The 22,401-nt window shown below is 31.8% G+C and overlaps 2 protein-coding genes and 1 non-coding gene across 5 annotated transcripts; 2 read left to right on the forward strand and 1 right to left on the reverse strand.

The window, feature by feature from the left end:
* Nucleotides 1-186: 186 nt before the first annotated feature.
* LOC114873924 (homeobox protein rough) lies at nucleotides 187-3,002 on the reverse strand. Its single transcript, XM_029182728.1, has 4 exons — nucleotides 2,790-3,002; nucleotides 2,289-2,559; nucleotides 1,153-1,387; nucleotides 187-403 (listed from the first exon to the last, which is right to left on the reverse strand). The coding sequence occupies exons 1-4, from the start codon at nucleotides 3,000-3,002 to the stop codon at nucleotides 187-189; spliced, it is 936 nt and encodes a 311-aa protein (XP_029038561.1).
* Nucleotides 3,003-5,908: 2,906 nt separating this feature from the next.
* Trnar-ucu lies at nucleotides 5,909-5,981 on the forward strand. Its single transcript has one exon. It is a non-coding gene; the product is annotated as a tRNA-Arg (tRNA).
* Nucleotides 5,982-6,633: 652 nt separating this feature from the next.
* LOC114873919 (ectopic P granules protein 5 homolog) lies at nucleotides 6,634-18,100 on the forward strand. 3 transcript variants are annotated; one of them, XM_029182716.2, is made up of 30 exons: nucleotides 6,634-6,952; nucleotides 7,239-7,481; nucleotides 7,555-8,724; nucleotides 8,788-9,192; nucleotides 9,272-9,494; nucleotides 9,587-9,759; nucleotides 9,829-9,969; nucleotides 10,049-10,209; nucleotides 10,285-10,411; nucleotides 10,494-11,038; nucleotides 11,117-11,294; nucleotides 11,434-11,457; nucleotides 11,646-11,873; nucleotides 11,957-12,120; nucleotides 12,200-12,385; nucleotides 12,455-12,578; nucleotides 12,653-13,174; nucleotides 13,255-13,397; nucleotides 13,465-13,642; nucleotides 13,709-13,906; nucleotides 13,987-14,118; nucleotides 14,184-14,417; nucleotides 14,498-14,681; nucleotides 14,755-15,314; nucleotides 15,427-15,596; nucleotides 15,671-15,879; nucleotides 15,949-16,194; nucleotides 16,312-16,528; nucleotides 16,611-16,820; nucleotides 16,931-18,100. In XM_029182716.2, exons 1-30 carry the CDS (start codon nucleotides 6,932-6,934, stop codon nucleotides 17,277-17,279), a joined length of 7,665 nt encoding a protein of 2,554 aa, XP_029038549.2. In that variant the 5' UTR covers nucleotides 6,634-6,931; the 3' UTR covers nucleotides 17,280-18,100. The 3 variants fall into 3 exon arrangements, with proteins under 3 accessions (XP_029038549.2, XP_029038550.2, XP_029038551.2); XM_029182717.2 differs by having other exon boundaries at nucleotides 15,958-16,194; XM_029182718.2 differs by lacking the exon at nucleotides 11,434-11,457.
* Nucleotides 18,101-22,401: the final 4,301 nt, after the last annotated feature.

Here is a 22,401-nt window from a genome sequence, read left to right on the forward strand (position 1 = left end):
GTTTAACATTTCTTTGAAATCAAGGTATGAAATTATTAGATTCATCATTGCAGCTGCTTCAGTTACATATCGTAAGTATTTATAGCCCAAGAAATAATGTGTCATATACATAACAATTTAAATTTCAATCTTAGTCGCAGCATGTAACTCAACAAATTTATTGACGTGACAACAGTCTCCAAATTTTCAAATAGAAAATAGTATATTCGATGAATTTTCTGACGTTTCATTTTCATTGCTACCACATTGTGGTTGTTTTGTTAATGTTTCAATAACAGGATTTATCGCGACGCAAGAATGATTGACTGATGATCCAAATGCTTTTTTGTAGAAGCAAAGTTCACAGAATCCGTTTCTTCCGTCAACTGGCAAATTTAAGACTCCATTAGAAACTGCAAAATTTCTGAAACATGTAATAGCAATTATAATATTAATTAAAATAGAATAGAGTATCGAGCGCCGTAGATTTCCCCATGGAAAATGGCGTTACAGGGGTAACAAAAATTCTCAGAACCTTAATTTTACCTTTAACAATATTAATATTAAAAGTAATTTAGACAAAAAGTAACATAATTTTTAGTCCCGCGACTGGGACCCGGAAATCCGGAAATTCGCCATTTTCTCTGGGGAAGCTTACTATGCTTGGTACTTTACATTTGCATATATGCAGGACATGTTAAGTTTTATAAGTTTGTACACTAATTTGAAGTACTACTATGTCTTTAAAATTGAATAACAAAAAGAGTTTATAAAATCATGCTTCCTTTCAGAGTAGTATAACCATAAGAGGATGACTGTATAGGGTACGTGATCACAATCCTACTCGACGCTATTTAGCGGAATATCGCGTTAGAAAATCGCTTCAATCGAATTAGAGTCAGCTTGTTTCCTCGATCCTTTTTCCCATGAATCTCTGTTCTCTATTGAAAGCTCAGTGTTATTCAGCTTTCCAACTCTATTAGGGGTTCTATAGGGCCAAAGACAAGCTGAGATAAATACCGAATAAATATATCTCTTGTACCCAATGGATTTTCCGACCCATTTGTAATAGTCTTAACTGGATCATATGTTCTTTCCCACAGGGATGAGGGAGCTAATGACTTTGATAATATTAATACTAATTCGAGTGTCCTTAATTATAATTATAATTACCGATAATACTGATCAAGTTGTGCCTTTTCAATTCTTTTGTCCTTCGCACGTCGATTCTGAAACCAAATTTTAATTTGCGTTTCCGTAAGTTGTAGAGACGTAGCCAATTCAAATCTTCGTCCTCTGGAAATATATTCCCCTCTACGATACTCAACTTCCAGTCTTAATGTTTGTTCACCGCTGAAAGTTGTTCTTTGCCTTCGTGGTCGTCCTTCTTTCCTTCTTTTCCGAGCTACTGTTCAACAGAAATAAATCGTGTATTTTATTTAAATAAAAATAATTTGTTTTTAATGCACACTTGGCTACAACTTGAGCTTCTAGATTTGTTTTTTGATTTAAGGAGAACCCTAGGGGAGACAGGGAGGAAAAAGGAAAAAAGGAATTTAAAATGATATATTAATAGAAATTTGCATTGTTATGTTAAACTCATAATGACTCTTCTTGCCAATTTTAGTTAACAATAACTAAAATATTTACTTTGTGATTATCAATTTAAAAAATGATTTATTGAGTGTAAAAATAGCATACGATTTATAACGTTAACAATGAAAGTTGTCTGTTCGTATTTGTAACATTTCCATCAAACAAACCGGTATCCTTTGTTCGTGTTGTCATAACAACAGCTTACGGGGCAGGCTTGTGACGTTGGGTTTTGAGGAAATATAACAAGTATATTCCACATTGAAATTCGGCCAACTGCGTTTAGTAATCTCATCTCAGCATCGGTACGAAGTGGCGAAGCGAGATAAATCCCTTTAAACGTGGGCGTATGCTTGTTGTGTCGCGTTATGCCACGTATATTTATTTCAATAATACGTATTGTAAAGAAAAGAGAATGTGTTTCGACGTGAAGCGAGAACTAATTATTGGTATCACTCTATTACTTCTATGGATAATTTCAACAATCATTTTTGCCAAATCATTAATCAAGTTCCTTCAATTTTTATCCATAAAATTAAATAGGATCATTTAAAAACAGTAGTCAAAATTTTTAGAATATTCATAAAAAATCTGACATGATTTGATGATATAAAAGTATTGCTAAATAGGACTATTGACACATCAATCATAAACTACTACTCATAGTACTTCTTATTTAAATTATAAATAACAATAAATATGGTTATACTACTTACGAAAGGCAGAGAATCCTTGCAGATGATGTTCCGTAGACGGAAGGTATGATAAATTATGAAAATGTGACGATAGTGTAATTGGATATGTTATATGCGTCAAACGTAATGGGTCACTTGGAAGATTAATAGTTTTTGGAAGAATTTCGTGTATAAGTGGTAATTTTAAATTAAAGAAACTCGAGTTTTCTTCTTTCTCGTTTCTTATCTGATTCTTTTTATTGATGCTTTGCTCTTCATTTCTTTCCGAGAACACTTCTTTTATACGCGATACCTATGCAATACATTGATGCAATAAATACTAAATTATTTTTTAACTTATTAAAGATACTATTAATATAGAAAGACTTCTAAAAAAAATATAAGAAGTTGAAATATTAATTTAAACGAATCATAGCTTCAAGGGTTAACCAGTAACAATGACAAAATGAAAATTTAGACTGTAGAGTTAAAATCAAAATTGTCAGATTAACATTCTATATAAAAATGAAATACAAATTTTACCTGTGTATTGTCGTTATCCGGAGAATGACACGAAACATCCATTTCGGACGCGTTTCTATCGCACAAAACAGTATCAGTAAATAAATCAGTACTCGAATTTGATTTAGATCCTTCATCATTTTTATTATCATCGACGTTCTTCTGCTCAAGGTGCCCATAAATTCGGGCAAAAAATTGTCGCGGAGATGACGGTCCATCTCCTTTCGAGGACATTTAGTCGCAATCAAGTGTCACTAATACAAAGTTCAGGTACAAAAATAAAAGTCACAAGCTTGGAGATGATTTTTCAAATATTTATTTAAATTGAATTAAAATTAAATTTATCATCACGAAACAGAATTTTTTTTTATTCCATAAGGATCAAGATTTATAATAACAGAACATTTTGATCACTTTCAACACTTATTTTACGTGTAACACATCGATCTTTTTTATTTATTTATTTACAGCTCATAAATTTGTATGCATAAAAATGATTTTTGAAATACTCAATTCACGAAATAAATTTACTGTAGGTTTTTGAAACACTTTAAAAGATTTGTAATTCTTTAAATATGTGAAATGATATGACACGGTAGAAAGTAGCACAGTTATCTGAGATCTGTTTGCAACGTCCATTCTCTTCCTTCATGGTTAGTATGAAAATAGAAGGGATGTTCCGGTGGTTGTACCTCCCTACCCCCGATGGACGTTCCCCACTATCAGCGGTGTACCACCACCCCCAATCTCTTCGGTATCAAATAATTTCGTTGTCATCGTTGTAACGCCCCTCTGCGAAAGAGCACCTGCAGACGTTTATGGTCTGTGAAAGAGAAACACTTGAATCAAAACTGATTATTATTTAGAATTACACCGTGAAATCGGGACGGACAATTCGCGCGTATAACTGATCGACTTTTCTAACTTATTTCATTATAAATATATTTAAAAAATAGTTGTTAATATCGGGAATTTTATGTTGCTTTCATTGGGAACATAAATTGATAATTTTTCAGAAAGTAATTCTTTACTATTATATCAATTTCAATTTGCAGTGGCCATGTGTAATTAATTATAAAGAGATTTTGATGGATTTTACGTAATTATAAGAATCATTATCTTGAACCAGCGTTCGAAAGAAAATGTTAGAAAATGTTATAGAAAAAGAAGCAATTTATGACTAAAATTCGTGAGGAGATATTAATCTCGCAATATCTTTCGTATTTACGATTAACTACACATTGAACAATCCGCGGTAGAGAATTCCTTTCTCGTCCATCAATTGAAATGTTCAACCCTCAGAGGGTTGATTCTTATCGCGAATTATGTACGCATTTCCTTTTCATTGATATTCATTCTTTTCTATCCTATAGCATTGAAATCTTGATCCTAATTTAAATTTAAGGAAGTGCAATTATTACTTATTACTTATAATATTACTTATATTATGAGTAAAGAGATGTTTGAAAATTTTAATATTATACAAGCTTATTTATCTTTATTATTATATCACAATTAAACAAAATTATTGGGTTTGTAATAATCGTAACACCCACAATAGAATGCAGGTAAAGAACATTAATGATAGCTTGATACGGTGTCAGATACGCGCATGCGGTTTATCCAATGAATTTCCATTGGTTCTTCCACAATTACATTGATTTCTAGCTAGTCTGTGATTGGTTGATGATACGGCTACCATTGATATCACCCCAGCAGCGAATTATCCTGATAGGTAATTTTCACGCAAATATGAAACAATTGGGATTAACGTCGCAACGCAGACAAAGCGGAAATTCATCTCAATTCCAGTAAATGTTGCTTGATGATGAGCTCTTTTGTTTGTAATTGATTTCCAATTTCATTTTGTATTACGTCTATCCAATTCTCAATAAATTATTTATCGATGAAAGTATTTTAACTTCTTAATTTGTATGAAAAAACTACTTAAAAAATGACAAAATATTTTAATCACTTAAGGACTCAATTAAAAAGCAACAAACTGGCAGAGAAAATAATTTTTGTTGTAATTTATAAATTCTTTTAAAGGCAATGAAATTACGTGAATAACTTATTCACTCTAGTGTTTTCCTCTATTAAATAATTATACATTTAATCGGATGATTTTTCAGATGTTTCTACACATAGCCATTTGTATTTCAATGGATTCGCTAGTGTGATTGGATGCAGAGTTAGGTATTACACCAAATTTTATTTGTAGATTAATAAAATAATTGTTATTTTATTAATTTATTATAAAAAATAGTCTTTTATAACTGTATCAAAAATACGAATCGATGGGAACATTCGTTCATCGTTGCCATTTTGTTTTTCAGATGGGTGCTTTGATGAGTGAAGACGACTCGTTAACAATCTAAAAGACGTTTAATATTAACAACCCAATGGACGATAAGAAAAAAGTATCAGGAGGAAATCTCCTCCATCATCCTCCCGCGATGCACGTACGTTCAGTGATCCAAGTCGACGATTGGTGAGTCGTATCTTTTACATGTAATTTCTCCATTATGCATGACTAATAGCCAAAAACGTTTGGCTTTGTTTTTCAGTGCTTTATTATTTGTTAATTTACACCATAATATGATAAATCATTTGCCATTCTTATCTCTCATTACTTATTAATAAGAAATATTATCCAAATGGTATATATTGATTTTGATGCTTTTTAGTACAATTTGAAGAAATATCTAACATTTTTATCAGAATCTATGTGTATCATTTAGGCAACATTTAATTTAATTAGAGCCAAAATGCGTCTCTCAAGTTGACAATAACTGGACGGACGAGATGTATTTTATAATGGAGGGTGGTTGGGATTTGTCGATTAGGGAGGGTCACTACTTGTAGCCACCTCCTCGTGGTGTGACCTGGTAATCAATATCGTTTCCTGTAGATTGTGGAGATTTAAAAATTTTTGAAATTTCAGGGAAAACGATATTGAGCTAAGAGCTGCAATTGTAAGTTCGCATATGAAAATTGAAGAATAAATTGATCTCGATTTTATATTCAAGCTAGTATATTGATAATTTTTAATGTTGCAGTTTATTATCGATTATGACCAGAAACAATAATTTTTTTATAATATTATTTTGTATACTGTCAGGAAATCATCATGCTGCACGGTCCCTTTGGCGCAGAGGATAGCGCGTTGGACTTCTAATCCAAAGGTCGTGGGTTCGATCCCCACAAGGGATGATAAAACGAATGAATTCACCTTCATTTTGGTTTTTATAATTACTATATTCTTTAATAGGTGTAATATTTAACACATTTCCAATGTATTCAAATTGATTTATTTCATCAATAAATTGTTATGACGCCCAAATTTCCGGCAAGAGTACCGTGGCTACATTGATGATTTATTTGAATAACAAGTTTTAATGTAAAAGTATTTACAGAATGTTCTAGTTTGTTATATTCGTAAAAGTTAATTTTCCGTTATACACTTGCCTGGGAAAATGTTTGAAAACAGTAATAAATATGAATTATAAAGAAAACATAATCTCACAATGTCCCTAATTTGATTCCTAAATATAAATTAGTGAAAGACTATGCTTTTAAATCGCCAAAAATTTCTCTCGCAAATATTGTTTAAAATAAAGCTTTTTACAAAATTTCAGCTAAATTCGATAAAGGTTTTCGGAAATTTAGCCGGTTTTGAGAATTTCTACTTTTTCTGTAATTTTATTTTCCCAGGGGAAGTTAACTATACTCGATACTTTACCTACTGTTGTCTTATTTTATTACTCCCTGTCTGTGGTCGTACTTTTTATCATTGTATGATAACATTTTATTCTATTTGTACAGGGGTCTCTGTAGATAAACTAGGAATTGAAAATATGTCATTTTCGTGACAGCTATTGTGTGAAATTTTCCATACGAATTTAGTATGTAAAATGCTAAAATTAATGATTCAACAACACTAATGTTGAGTGCCGTATAAAAGTAAATCATTGTTGAATTTCAATATGTTTTAAAACGTAATAGATTATATAAGAATCAATAATAACTACTAAACTGTAACGTTACGCATCAAGTAAATAGCGTTATTGAAATTCATTGTGGAATAAACAATTTATAATTCATTGACTGAACAAAAATTCGATGTATCTGAAGAGTATAATATAAAATTATATGTGTAAACAATGGAGATGTTAAAACGACAGGTAGAATTTTATTTTTTGTAGTTCTTTTATTTATAAAGTTACTTCATTATAATTTAAGTTCTAAGCTTCTTATGCATAGGAAAAGCATGTTTTTTTAATATATTTATAGAAACATTAAATCCAAATATTTGAGTAAAGAATACACTTATGGCATTCACTAGTAATTTGACATTTGGTTTGTTTTGAAAACGTATCATAGGTTATAGTAAGGTTGATGTTATTATTTCTTCTTTTTAATACTTAATATCATATATTAAAATTGCCTAATAATAAAATATTTTTCCAGAAAAAAGAAAAAGATAAGACTAGAAAGTTTCCTTTAAAACAACATATACCAGAGGTTCCAATGGTGGAAAAGCACAAATGTTTTTCCAGCGAATCCTCTATAACTTACCCTAAAGGAGAATGTATTGAAAACATGGAAAGTGAATTACATTCTGCAGCAATTGACACTGAAGAGTATGAGCAACAGTCTGCTCAGACAACTGTAATAGATGCAAAATGTAGTACAGAAGATACAAATAATGTAGTAAGTAATTTCGATATTTGAACTTCTTTGTTGAGGGTTTATTAGTGTTGTAACATGACAAATTCAATTCTAGGATGAAGTTGATGGTGGAATTGAATGTATTTCAAAGAATATGCCACTGAAAAACACTATGGAAGAAGAGATAGAGAATATTAAAACATCAATTTCTACTGTAGAATTAGATGATTCTCCATCTGATTCTCTCAAAACTGAAAGTACAGTATCTAGTCAATGTCAGTCTAGTTTGAGTTCCTCAGAATTGAAAAATGCGACACATGAAAGACAAACCACAAAAACAAAATTAAATTTTGTTATGAATAAAGAGGATATACATGCTACTTTTAAAGAAATTATACCATTTACAGACATCCAGTTGGAATCATTATATAAAAACGATGAATTAGCATCTATTGATATGTTTATTTCAGAATTCACAGAAACTCAACTTATCAGTAGTACAGTTAAACAGCAGCATAAATTATACGAGCTTCTAATGAATTATCTTCGTGCCAGAAACCATTTAATTATTAACTCGCACGAACTGGAAGCACTGAAAAAAAGTTGTAGAGAAATACAAAAGCAATTATGGCAATTAGACAAGGCTTATATTACCGAATCAGGGGAATGTCAGGATGGAAATCCAGTTGTCGCTACTCACGAATATTCAATAGCACGTTTTAATAGTCGAGCATTAGTAAATCTGTCTCGAAATTTATCAGCAATAAAGGAAATGTTGTACAATACCCAGGCATTATATTGTTATGAAGCAGAAACATTAAAATTACAAATTGAACATTATATTCAGCGAGTATGCACTTCATGTAAGGAATTCGTAAATCTTCCTCAAAATGCCCCTGTAAATCTGTTATCAATGCATACATCGTCGCAAACTGTTCCACAATTATTAGAAATTAGAACGTGCATCACAATATTATTTAATTTTCAAAGAAAATTATTAAAAGACGGGAGATTTGTAACAGAAACTAGAGATTGGCTTACGAAGCTAGTTGCTATTTTATTAAGGGTAGCAACCTGGCAGGATCATCTATTTCTACTGAATCATATTTTAAGATGCCCTGGTGGAGTAATGAATTGGGCATCTAGTTATATTCAACCTCCAGTACCACAGCAGTTTAATAAACTAAGCATATCACCATTGAATGATCCATATCTGGATCATGTAATAGCTACCCTAGCTGTTATTTTATTACCGATTAAAGAAAGGGAAAAATTTATTGAACAGGTATTTAAATGATTATAATATAGTAAATGATCTTTATATAAATAGCATAGTGTATGTTATTAGGTACAACTATCGTTGCAAGATGCATCGTGTAGTCTCAGTGATACAGTTTGGGTTATATTAGATGAAGAAGGCGAAGAAGATGAGGATATCGCTAACGCTGGTGTAAACTTATATGAAAGTGACCTTATTTCTTTGCTTCGTCAAATTCCTTTTGATAAAATGTTTGAACATGTGATGTACATTCAATATCAGAATGATGGTTATCACCAGGACAAACGCTATATTACACACCATCATTTACTGCGACTATTCGCATTTTTTACAACTGTTGTTAAACTTTTGAAACAAGGACTAAAAACATATGATTCTCCACGATATAGACAATTAACTAAACGATTAAGTGCGTTAATCAGAGATATTGTGCAATATACTAGTGACCAGTGGGAAGAATTTGATAGAAGCCAGGTAGAGTTACCATGGTCTCACAATATTTCATAGTATCTCAATGTAACGACAAAAATTATTATTTAATTATGGTTTACAGATTACTGATGCATCAGTATTGTTAAAACTTCAACTTGAATTTGATTGCTTTTTTCTAAGAGCAATTCTGTGTATATTTTCTTCGCGCCGCTTAGGCGCATGGCAATACTTAGCTACTGTTCCATATCATTTAATATCGTCCAACACTTTGTGGCAGATATTTTATATTTTACACACTGATTGTACGCAAACGGATATGTACAATTCTAATACATGTATACGCAGTATGTACAATTATACAATAGGAATTCTATAAATATTTAAGAATAAATGGATATTGGGTAACATACAATTAAATATATTGGTGATATTATAGATTGGGAAAATGAATTAAACAATCCAGAACTTCGTCAAAAATTCGAAGAGAAGTTAAGTACCATGCCAGGTGATGAATCATATTTCCTTTTAACAACTTTTACCAATATGGCTATGGCAAGAATTGAGAAAGATTACCATTTCATAAGGACAACGACTATAGATTTATTTCAAGTATGTATTGGGTATTTATTATATATTGTTTGAAACATGTGGGTAATGATTAATAGCTGTTATTTACAGATCGGATTTCTCAGTAAAAAGACACAACATTCTTGCTCAAAGGATGCTCGATTTCTTTTATCAAATTTAACAAACAAACATCCTTCACTTTTATCAGATATTTTACAGAAGTTAAGAGATAACTTTGTATTAGCTGGGAAGGTATAAATAAAAACGCTATTATATTTTTTTATGAATAATTCATGTTTGAATTAATTATTCTTTCGTTTGTCATTTTCAGCTAAGTTTATATTTATTTACCGAATTGAAGATAGATAAATGGGTTCCACAAGAGGAGGATATAAAAATTCTTTCTGTTTGGTTGCATCAACATCCATTAACATCGACTGAAAATCAATTAGCTCGTGTAATTCTTACTCATTTAAATTGGGGATTTGATGAGTAAGAACATACTTTTTACTGTTAGATGAATAGGTATACTGCAATGAAGATATAATAATTTTTTGTTTGTTACAGGAATGGTACTTTATATCTTCCTATTAATTTACATAGACGCACAGCGTTATTGATTGTTGAGTTAACGATGAAATATGTACCTGATACTCCCATTCAAGCATCTTTATTACAAGAAGGCGTTAAACAGGCACGATTTATAAATATCATGTAAATGCATATTTAATCAAGTAAATTTATAATTTTTATTTATGTTAAATTATAATATATAGGTTTCATCGATGATAAGGCCTCAGAATGCTCAGCATCCGTTTTCATTGTGGGCATGGGATGTGATTTCAAGACTTAGATTACATCAACTTGACCAAACAGAAGCGCTTTGTCATAATGCACTTTTGAATCCTGGTGAAGCATTTTCTAATGTACCTGATATGGATTCTGATGCATATTTAGAAATTTTAACCATTGGCATAAGGGAGAAACAACCAATTGCATGTTATGTAGCAACAGTTATGACATTATGGGGCCACTCTGTACCATTGATATGTTCAAAAGGTTTTAGCCAGTTACAAATATTACAATATTATTGTAAATATGAACAAATACTTATATGTTTGCATCATATTATACCATTATTTTTGGAGTGCGTTGATTCATTACTCAAAAATGACAAATTTATTAGTTTGATTATGTCTCTAATTATGGCTGATCGATCCTACATGAAAATGGCTAAGAGTTTTATAGCTCCTGAATTTCCTGGAACGATATTGAAACAATTTTCGAATATGATACATTCACATTTATATAATTTCAAAAGGTAATTAATTATTTTTTTTAAGAATATATTATCGAATATTAAATTATTGCTTTACATGATACTCCCATTCATTTACAGGTATCATTTACAAACTCCAAACCATTTTGTATATTTATGGTTAAATGTACTTGTATTGATACCAGATTGGAATAAAGATCAAAGTATAATGTATTTGATGGACACAGTCATTAGTGCTACATTCTTTTATGTAGATGCAAAATCAACAGTGGAAAATGTGTTTCATCGCCTTCTTTCCGTAAGAATATTTTAAATCTACATTATTATTTATGTTTTAATCCTGTTATTATTATTCATTTTAATACATATCTTATTAAAATAGTTCATTTTAGTAAATTTATTTTGAATCCACTGATAGAATATATTTATTTTACTAGCTTACCATACAGGAAAATGATGAGGTATGATTTTTTCCCCCTCGTTTAGAATACGTTTATTTACAATATTTTATAGCAGTGTTTAGTAGGAAATAGTTATTTTTAAATACTCCTACTTACATCTAAATTTAAATTATAAATTATCTATTCATATTAAAGTATGTTCCTAAGCCCGAAATTATAATATTTATAAGTTAATAAATTATTTTCAGAATACATCTAATCGAAATGTAATAGCATCATTTGGATCATTTTTTAATTGGGTAACTGGTTCATCCAATTCAACTAGTGCCCTAGAAGGATCTACTCAATCAATTTGGGTTGCTTATCAAATATTGGTAACTGAACAATATAACAGAGAAATTAAAACTGGATTATGGCGTGAAATTCTAAGAGAGTTATCAATACAGCCTAAAATTTCACTGGATACTGCTGTTAAAGTATGTATATCTTGTTACAAAATGAATATATTTTAACATGATACCTGTTAAATGTTTTTATTTGTATTTAATATTTATTTCAGAAAGCTTGTGTTACTGTAAAAATGCAACCATTTGGAGCCAATGGATTATTCATATACCGTTGGTCTCAACAAGCTTTAGATACACCTATGGATCACCCTATTTTGCCTTTGTTTTGGCAAAATTTCTTTGCTTTATTTCTTGCTAGAGTTCCAACAATGTCAGGGTTGGTTTTAAATGAAACAAATAAATGTCAGTTTCGAACATTTTACGTGTACAAATTACAATGTAGCCTTCTCTTTTAGAGTTATTGATTATTGTGGAATTGGTGAAAAATTCTTTGAGGGCATGATTAATTTGAGTTATTTAAAAAAATTGAAAAAGCGATTGTACGATACGACTATGTACTTCCAATTAAAAGGCGAGACAGATTTGGATAATGGGAAGCCAATTACCGATGAGAGACGAATATTTTATTTTAATGCAGCGAAGTGTGTAATATTTAAACATGGTAGACAAACAAACTTGTCAAAATCAATATTATAAAAATATTTTTGCAGATTTTATAAAACTTTGAGTTTATGGCTTGAGGAACCGAGATTACAGGAACCAAGCCTTTATTTACCTGCATTACCCCCACAATATATGTCACAAAAATTAATACAACTTATTCAAGATGATTGGGTAAGATATAAATATCTTAATTTACTTGTTATAAATATAAATTTTTGTATTGTTTTTTATATTTATTTGAATAGGCTCCATGGTTAGAATATATTGATTATTGGACAATTCAACAAAACCAAATAATGGCAATTAAAGAATGGGAGCATATGTGTTGTAGAGACCAAGAAAATCAATTTCCAAGAGAAACAGATGCACCAACAATGTTACCTAAAATGGTTGAACCATTACAGAGAATTTTTAAAAGATTAACTACATATGAACATCCGGTTCCACCACCACTTTTAAGTCGAAATCAAATGGAATTTAATTGTTTACTTAAGGAGAATTTATATAATTCTGCTTCTGTTGTTAACTTTATTAAACCATATTTTAAAGTAATATTAGATTATGCTCAAACGTATAATTTATTGGTTTCGGAGCACACAGCAGTAGATTCCAGTTTCTTGGAATTAATACCCATGCTTTATAAAGAACACGAGAACCAGGTAACACTGCATGCACTGTGTGATCCAGTAAGTCCAAATCAAAAACAAGTTAGATCAGGAACACCAGTTACTGTTCATTGTGCTGGTCCAGCAGTAATTAGAATTAAGGTAATTAGAAATTAATAATAGTTCTTTCTTACTTTATATATGGGTCATTTAATTTATTCATATAATGTTTTAATATTTAGGCACCGGAATCTCATATTAGTGATAGTGTTAATCACATGATAACACAAAATAGAGCAGAGTATGAAAATTTATTGATAAAGGCTAGTCAGCCACCACCTAGCAAAGTAACTCAAGGATGTGTTTCTATAGATCATTTAGTCACGTATGTATATAATGTTCTTTACAAAGTGTATTAAAGCATATTAATGTAACTATGAATTTTATTACAGAATGTTAGAACATGAAATAAGTATAAGTCGCACGAACGAAAATACAACGGTACTACACAAACTTCAGGAAAGTGGAATTAAATTATTTTATTATCTCATAGATTGTTATACAGAGGAAGCATCGTTCTGTCCACCAACGAAACAACTTATTACCACTTGTTTAGAAAAACTAGGGCAAGTAGGTATAATTGAGTTGCATATTAACAATTTTATTGAATATATTCTAATACAAATATTTTAACAGTCGTTTATTAATGGAGAGGAAAGTCAGGCTCCACAATTGTTAAACACTATAATACAAAAACAAAATCTGGGTGGTTTACTCGGACCTTATTTTACACCTGTTGCTGGTGGTGCTTCGGCATTGTTACAGATGTATCAAACCGTTGTTGAATTATCTACAGGCACGAATGTTGATCTTTGTTTCGTATTGTTATCGAAAGTACGTTGATGCATGCATAAATTTTCTTGGTATCATTTATATATTATTTATTGCTTGTGTTGTATATATTTTTATTTTAGTTTGACGTAGGATCTTGGTTAAATTATAAGCGTCCGAGATTGAGTGAACGATCAACATTTATAGATTTAGTATCTAGAGCTCTTTGCAATATTGGTTTCACTCCACAAGAGGAAAAATTGATATTACACGAGGTATTTATATAACAGGTAAACATTGAATGGTTTATAATGTTTTAAAACAATATTTTTTCTTACAGTTGTTTAGAAAGCATTTACAACTTATTTTGTTACATAAATTTCCCGAACACTATGGTGAAGTTTTAAATGCTGTACTAAAAAGTAGTGAAAGTCAAAACTTGTCTCTAGATGTTTGGCAAGATTTATTAAGAGTTCTTAGCGGCAAATCGAAAACATTTTCAGTTAATTTATCTAAAATTAGAGATGATATTCGTCACTATGCAACTGAACAAAGGCTTCTTTCTCTACAAGAAGTACGTTTTTCAACATATGAAATAATAATTATTTTTTAACGTAGGTATAACTTATTTATATATTGTATGTTTGATTACAGATACATGACACAGCCATATTATTAAGTAAACATTTTACGCAAGAACGTTTACAGTACGGTCTTTATGGATTATATCCAAAATATAGAGTTTACATTGAACCATTAAGCATATTTCTTGGCATGGTGGGTCATGCTCTTGTTGCGCTTACCCTTCAATTTGATAGAGGTTCTTTAGGAGATCAACGTAAGATTTTTAAATATAATATTCTGTCTCATTTTTGTAGTAAATATTATATCTATAATTTTATTGTTTGAAGTATGCGAAAAAATATGGCCTGTCTTAAATGAAATGTATTCGCCATGGGTTACACCATATTGGACTCGGAATTTGAAGGAACCAACTGCTGCATGGATTCAACAGCTTACCGATGATAGATCCGTTTTGTTACCATGGATTATTACGGATGGTTTATATGCAAACAAAATTGTAGGAATGTTTGTCGAATGCATTCGTTTTGTTCTTGATACATTGCCAACATCGAGTAAAGTTCTTTGCTTCATCTGGCAATTTTATGTGACTAATTTTGCGCACGCATCAGTTAAAAATCATATTTTAAATGTCATTCATGGCAATTTTTTGACATTACCATGGGATCGATTTTACCCTACACTCAATGATATTGAATTCATGGTAAAAGTGGTTGATCAATACTTACCTGATAGTCACTTATTTCTTGGAAGTATATTTACATGCGTGAATTGGACAGCTTGGATGAATGATCTATTAGCAACACAGTCATTATCGGTTGTAGCAAGAATGCATGTGTGTTTATTAAATTTATTGGTGAAGTTATCCAACGAACCAAATGTTAAACAGGTAATTGAAAAATTAAATACGAACCATTTAGAAAGGTTTAGCAAAATATAAAAATACTATATTGAAACAATTAACTTAATTAATATAAATTTGGGATTGTATTATATTTCAGAATGACAAAGCACTTGATTTGGTCAATGAGGCTGATAAATTTTCTTGGCATCTACTAGATGCAACAGCATATGATCACGTAATTAATTGGTATGTTATGAGCTGTGATCCAAGAGTTGTTCTTTCTATTGACGATGGCCAAACTAATGCTACAGATACTGCTGTATACAAGTATGTATAATTATATTAGTTTGATTTTATAGTTACTTTAAATTAAACGCTTGCTAATAAATTTTATCTAATAGTTTATTAAAGATTGCAGCAGGCTATGACCCTGCTATAACTCATTTTCATCCTACTACATTAAAAAAGAGACAAATATATATTCGTTCTTCGGTTAAACTGTTGATCACCTGTTCGACTCGGCATAAATCATTGATATCTACATATCCAAAAGCATTTACCAATGTACTGTTAGAAATGTTAGACGATATGGAGTTTATTGTTCTGAATAGTAAGTACAGAATATTTATATTAAGTGATATTATGTTATAGAACTACTAATAGAAAAATAATTATTTAGCTGTTTCAGAATCACAACAAATTGCAGAAGCAAGTTTATTAGTAACCGAATTGCTTTATACTATGAATCAAAGTGGCTTTCTTATGGAAAATCTCCGTACTAGCTGGACAACATGGCTTGCAGAAAGGAGAGCCACTAATCCAATTCTTATAGGTATACTTAAAGTCATGACGACAACAGTTACTTCATCATCTATACTTGGAGAATTAATGGAGGCTGCTTTAGAAGCATATTTTAAATTTAATGGTATGTATTTTTTTACATTTCGCGTCCGTGTTTTCTCATATTTCTTATAAATGCAATTTCGAAAAATTTTCTTCTCGAAGTCTGAGAACTTTTACAAAATATTCATTTGTATTTTAGCATTCGAGGATGTTACACCAACATGGGCTTCAGTCTTAACAATTTTACAATCAGTAGTACCTAGACAACCACCATTGGAATCGCTATTGATTTCCGAAGGAAGACTTCTTGCTTTGTATTCTGTTTTACTTAAGCGACTCCCGTTATGTAGAGATATTAGGGAGGAAGGAATGCTTCTTATTAATTTAATTGACTGGATTGCTACTATTAAGGCAACGTTAGTATTTTTATACTAATATGTGGGTATGAGTGCAACTAGTATATTGATTGTTTTACATTCAATTAATTAATTTATTTAGAGATATAAACGAAGAAAAATTACCTCTTTTATGGGCTAAAACGTGTGAATTAGCACACAGACAATGTCAGTACAGTGAAAATACAATAATTGCTGCCAGGGCTCTCAAAGGTTTAGCACACACTTTATTAACTATAGCAGATGATGGAGGACAAGGATGGGGAATATTAGGAGCAATTGGTCTTAGAAAAGCTTCTCCACTTTCGATTAGGTAAGTTTCTAAATTATTTGTAATTACATTTACTACTAATTCTATTTGAAAATTAAAATCCTCTTAAAAAATTATTTACGTGTTAAAATTTGCATTTTCTGTTTATCTAGGTGTAGATTTTTAAGCCGGGCAGTAGCAGTATATTGTTTGGCCCAATTACCTGAATCAAAATCGGAAGAACAATTAGTGAGATTCACACCTTATGCACCTGGTGTAGCATCTACAGGAACAACTGACCTCGATGCGGTTGAAATTCGGCCTAGCTCAGAAGCCATTAAAGCAATGCAAACTCTAGAAGGACTTGTACTAAATAAACAATATTTGGAACTTAAAGGTGATATAGAACGTTCTATTAGATTAATCAGAGATCCTGCTAATTCTTTACATAATGCAACAGTAATTATAGGCGCATTGACAACTGAACTTTATAATCAGAGATACTTGCATGTTTTAACATAGTAATTAATGGCTTAATTCTACATATATTGTTCTTTACTGTTCAACAAATATTAAACTAGCTTTGTTGCAATACTGTGGTATAATTTAAACAAACTATACAGTTTTATTTTTTTATATAAATACGATTATAAAGGTAACGCTTTGGTTTAGTTCCAAGATTGTACAAAATTTTAAGTTCTATATTTAAACTTGTATAAAATTAATACCTTTATAAAATAGATTTATTCATTTAGATATTTTATTAATATTATATCTGAAACATTTTTTATTGTATTAATGAATTGGGCTTTCATTTCAATTATAAGGGCTTTAAGAAATTTTTAATGGAAGGTGTTGATATGTTAAAGTGTACAATTTAAAGTGCAGTTAATTATTTCCAACAATTAATGCGTTGTTATTGCTATTTTAATGCTAAAAGTGATTTTCGAATTAAATATTCAAATTATTTATTGTAATTATAAATAAGAAAACACTACGTTGTAATATATTTTATTAAATCACACGCGCAATCGTAGTTTCTTCAATATTTATTCAATATAATAATATATTGACATGCATCAAAAGTCATTTTGTTTTTGTAAATTATGCACTGTATATTTCAACTGTTATTATGTTATTTCATAGTTTATATCTACATTTTTACGTATTTTATATACATATAGCATTAAACATATATTCGTTAAATAAATAACGAAATCAATGAATAAATGAATAAAAGTTACCACTGTATAATATCAATTTATTTAAATATGTTTATATTTTTTGTGAGAAATTCATGTATTACCTGTTAAGAGTACAATAAAGGTAAACTATACAGCACATATTAATGTATGAAGAAATTCTGATTATATCCCTCTTATGGGTTTCAGCCGAGGACCCCATTTATTTTACTTTTTCCAGTTGTTTATATAATTTTATCCCTCATTATGGGCCAAGACCATCTCAGTATATCTTTCATCCCTGCATTCCTTCCATCCCAGCATTCCTTAAATTCCTGCAACCCTTAAATACCGTTTTTTTTTTTTTTTTTTTAACGTGGTGGAAATCTTCTGAAAGACACCTTCAGCCCCCCTGGGGAGGGGCCGGAGGTAGTGTGGGATTTTTACCCACTAAAACCACCACGGTGGCCTGCACTAGGGCGGCATGGAGGGTCCTTTGACCCACCGTCATGTGCCAAACTCCGCCGACATCGGGGGCCACACCCGATGCCGGCATTTCTCGGGCCGCGTGCAATGGAGACCGGGGCCCCAGCCCCAGACCCCTGCGGAGTTCCTTTACATCCCTCGTACCGATTCATCTCTGCATCCCTTACATTCTTTTCATTCCTACATTCTTTTCGTCCCTACATTCCTTTCATTCCTACATTCCTTACACCTCTTCATCCCTTAAATCCCTACATTATTATCATCCTTACACTCTTTTCATCCCTACACTCTTTTCATTCCTACATTCCTATCATCCCTACATTCCTTACATCTCTGCATCTCTTATAATAAATATATTATAAAGACTGCTTCGAGTAAAGGTAAGTAAAGGTAAGTACCGGTGAGTTAGTTCCTTTTTCAAAAACCAGATGGCGCTGATTCGAGGTCGAGATTTTAGTTCACATTTTTGCCGCTAGAGGGCCAAAATTTCTGCTTGATTTAGTTCCTTTTTCAAAAACCAGATGGCGCTGTTTCGACGTCGAATCAGCGCCATCTGGTTTTTGAAAAAGGAACTAAATCAAGCAAAGATTTTGGCCCTCTAGCGGCAAAAATGTGAACTAAAATCTCGACCTCGAATCAGCGCCATCTGGTTTTTGAAAAAGGAACTAAATCAAGCAAAGATTTTGGCCCTCTAGCGGCAAAAATGTGAACTAAAATCTCGACCTCGAATCAGCGCCATCTGGTTTTTGAAAAAGGAACTAAATCAAGCAGAAATTTTGGCCCTCTAGCGGCAAAAATGCGAACTAAAATCTCGACCTCGAATCAGCGCCATCTGGTTTTTGAAAAAGGAACTAAATCAAGCAGAGATTTTGGCCCTCTAGCGGCAAAAATGTGAACTAAAATCTCGACCTCGAACCAGCGCACTCTGGTGGCGAAAAAAGGAACTAAATTTGTATAAGATCGCAGGCCTTATAGCCGCAAAAATTCCAACTCAGGGAAGTACTGGGAGGTATGGAATGCAGGAATATAAGTGAAACAAGGATGTAATGGACACAGGCATGTAAGGGATGTTGGGATATAAAGAAGGCAGGAATGTGAGGAATACAGAGATATAAGGGATGTAGACATGTGAGGAATGCAGGGATGTAAGGGAAGCAGAGATGTAAGGGATGTAGATGTGTAAAAGGATGTAGGCATATAAGAGTAATGAAATCAATTCGTTCATCCTTGTAATGGGTTTATTTAATAAGCTAATTGTAAGAAGATATATACATCAAAATAAACGAAGACAGAAAATAAAATAAGGGTTTGTGTATGTTGATCAGGTAGAAGTCGGTAAGTAGTGGTGTACCTGAAGGTTTCTGCCTTCAGGTAAGTCGATCGGTTAGTTGTCGAGTAGTTTACGACATTTTTGTACAGATGGCGCTATGGTGGCAGTGACAGAATACACTCCTCTCTCTTCGACGTCCGAAGACAGACTGAGGCTCTTTAACGCGTAGCAGGTGATTTATAGGGGCTAATTCGCGCTTCAGTGCTGCGCGGCCGCGGTCGTTCTTTTTCATAAATAATTCCAAAGCTAAACTTTAACAAGTATTTTAGTGAAAAACTATTTAACATTTGGATAAATCTTTCCTTTATTTTAATTCGGAAACATTGTTCTGTAACATTTATTTCTACAAATAGAATCTGTTAATTGTATGGTTTCTTGTATATTTATTAACAATAAAGATTTTCTGTCAAAATTTAATGCTTATTACAAAAATTCTTCACCCATTCCTTTTAAATACAAAAAGAGAGTTCTTATTATTAACTATTCATCTTATCACATTCTTTTTGATGTTACTTTATTCGAGAAAATGCAATAAGTATGCATAAGGGCAGGAATTATGCACATACGTTATGGAACAAGCTCAAACATCATCGTGCGAGATATTCACGCGACAATTCTGCTTTTCCACTGGTGAGGCTGACCGCACTTGAAAGTGTAATGAATAATAAGCGGACTAGTTATAAGCTGTCGAGAGATTTTATCGAGGCTACTGTCAACATCCAACTAATATCGCGTACAACGTGGCAGGTTAATTGGAACTGCCCCGAGCTTTAAGCAGTATTTTCAAAGGTTTAAATCGTGTTCGCATGACACCAATGTATCCGAGTATCACGATCCTCGGCTATGAACGAACTTTCCATAGTCTTTGATAATAAACGACCCAGAAGAATTTGTAAACAGCATATTTTACAAGAGCAACACAGCATCAGAAAGTTGGAAATTATATTTAAAGAGGTAACTTAAAATTTAAAAAAGAAAAATTTCAAGTGAAATTAATGAGCCACCCTTTGAGAATAAATATGACATAGAATCGTATAAGTTAATTAGGTAAAGGGACGAGGTGTCAGAAGAGTCTGCTGATAAAATTAAATTAAAATTAGAGACATCAAATATGGCAGTCAGTCTGAAAAACACAGTGGTTGAATATTATGAAACTGATCGTTGATAGAAATACAAAGTTTAAAAAATTGGAACATTGTTCTTGAAAGAAGTTGGGCATGGAATGGAGAAGGTAGCGATGTCTTTTGGTAAGAAGACTGTGAGGGACAGCATGGTACCCTTTATAGCGAAGAGATCAGTATCTACTAATCTCTTTCCTTTATTTCTGACACGCGTTTACCATAGCATCCTCGTCCATGTCGCTTTTGAAGACTACTGAGCCTAAGGCTTCTTCCTTCATGAATGTGCTTGATGATCTAGGACCCAACTCAACCATGACGTATGTCTAGTCTGAGTTAGTAAAATACGTAGTGAAATATAAAAATATAAATATGAAATATAAATCAGTACTAATTACAGAAACTAAAAAGTTTAAATTTCCCTCTGATAAGTTGTTCAACTTTCCGTGTTTGCACGAATTGGCCTCTGCCGACTGTAAACTCGAGAGGGGTATCTCTTGTCGGTGATTTTTGAAAGTTAGCTGACGCGGTAAGTTGGTTCGGTGGAAAAGAAACATAAAGGCCACCTATCAGGGTAAACATCGATAGGAAAGTTAGTCGCAAGCGAAATGGAGTTCTCTGGATTCGTAAAAGTTGCCAGTTGGCAGACAAATCCCTCTTCGTGGTATCCGACGATGCTTGTAAACGGAATCAGTTTGGTTTGTTTCAAAATGGGTCAGCTTTAAGAAAAGAACACGGTTCCTATCTATTAGATGTATCTCTTATAATATCAAAATGTTTCCACTGATTTGTTTAAACATTCACGATTTTATAAAATTATTAAATTGATCAGACTTAAGGTCTAAATGGGACAGAGGCACGGTAAGGGGGAATATTCAAAAGATTTAAACTCGATTCTCAAGTTATGGGAAATAGGATTGGGCGTGGTATCGAAGATGACGGGAACGATGGTTCTGATATTGAATGAGATCCAATAACGTTTCAATCATCGAATATATCCTGAGAAAAAGCAGACACACCGAATAGACTTTAACAAGCGAGACTTGTTAAAGATACTGTTAAACTTTCAATCCCTAGAATTATATTTTCCTTGTTAATTAATATCGATAAAAACAAATTTATTTAGCCAGGAATTTTTCGGTTTCAAATTCTATAAAAAAATATAGGTAAAAGTTCATTGATCACCGAGGGCCAATTAGCACTCCAGACAAGCGACGTCGATAATTGGCAGCGACAGCCAATACGTGAGGAACAGGTGTTAATCTTAGCATCAGGCTTGAATAAATTAATGAAGAGAAATGGATCAGTTTAAATATGAAACATGATTATAAATATTGAATAAAGGATCAAAATGATTCGTCGCAGTTATTATTTCATATCCTACAATCAGCCATCCTTAACAATCGAATGATTGGATTTCCTTTATACATATTTAACCCTTTCAAGTCTAATCTTAACTCTTTCAACCAAACTTAGTATTTCTTATTTAAGATGAATTAAATAAAAATGCATCGCATATGAACTTTTAA

This window comes from Osmia bicornis, chromosome 11, assembly GCF_907164935.1.
Source record: "Osmia bicornis bicornis chromosome 11, iOsmBic2.1, whole genome shotgun sequence".
Taxonomy (NCBI): Eukaryota; Metazoa; Arthropoda; class Insecta; order Hymenoptera; family Megachilidae; genus Osmia; species Osmia bicornis.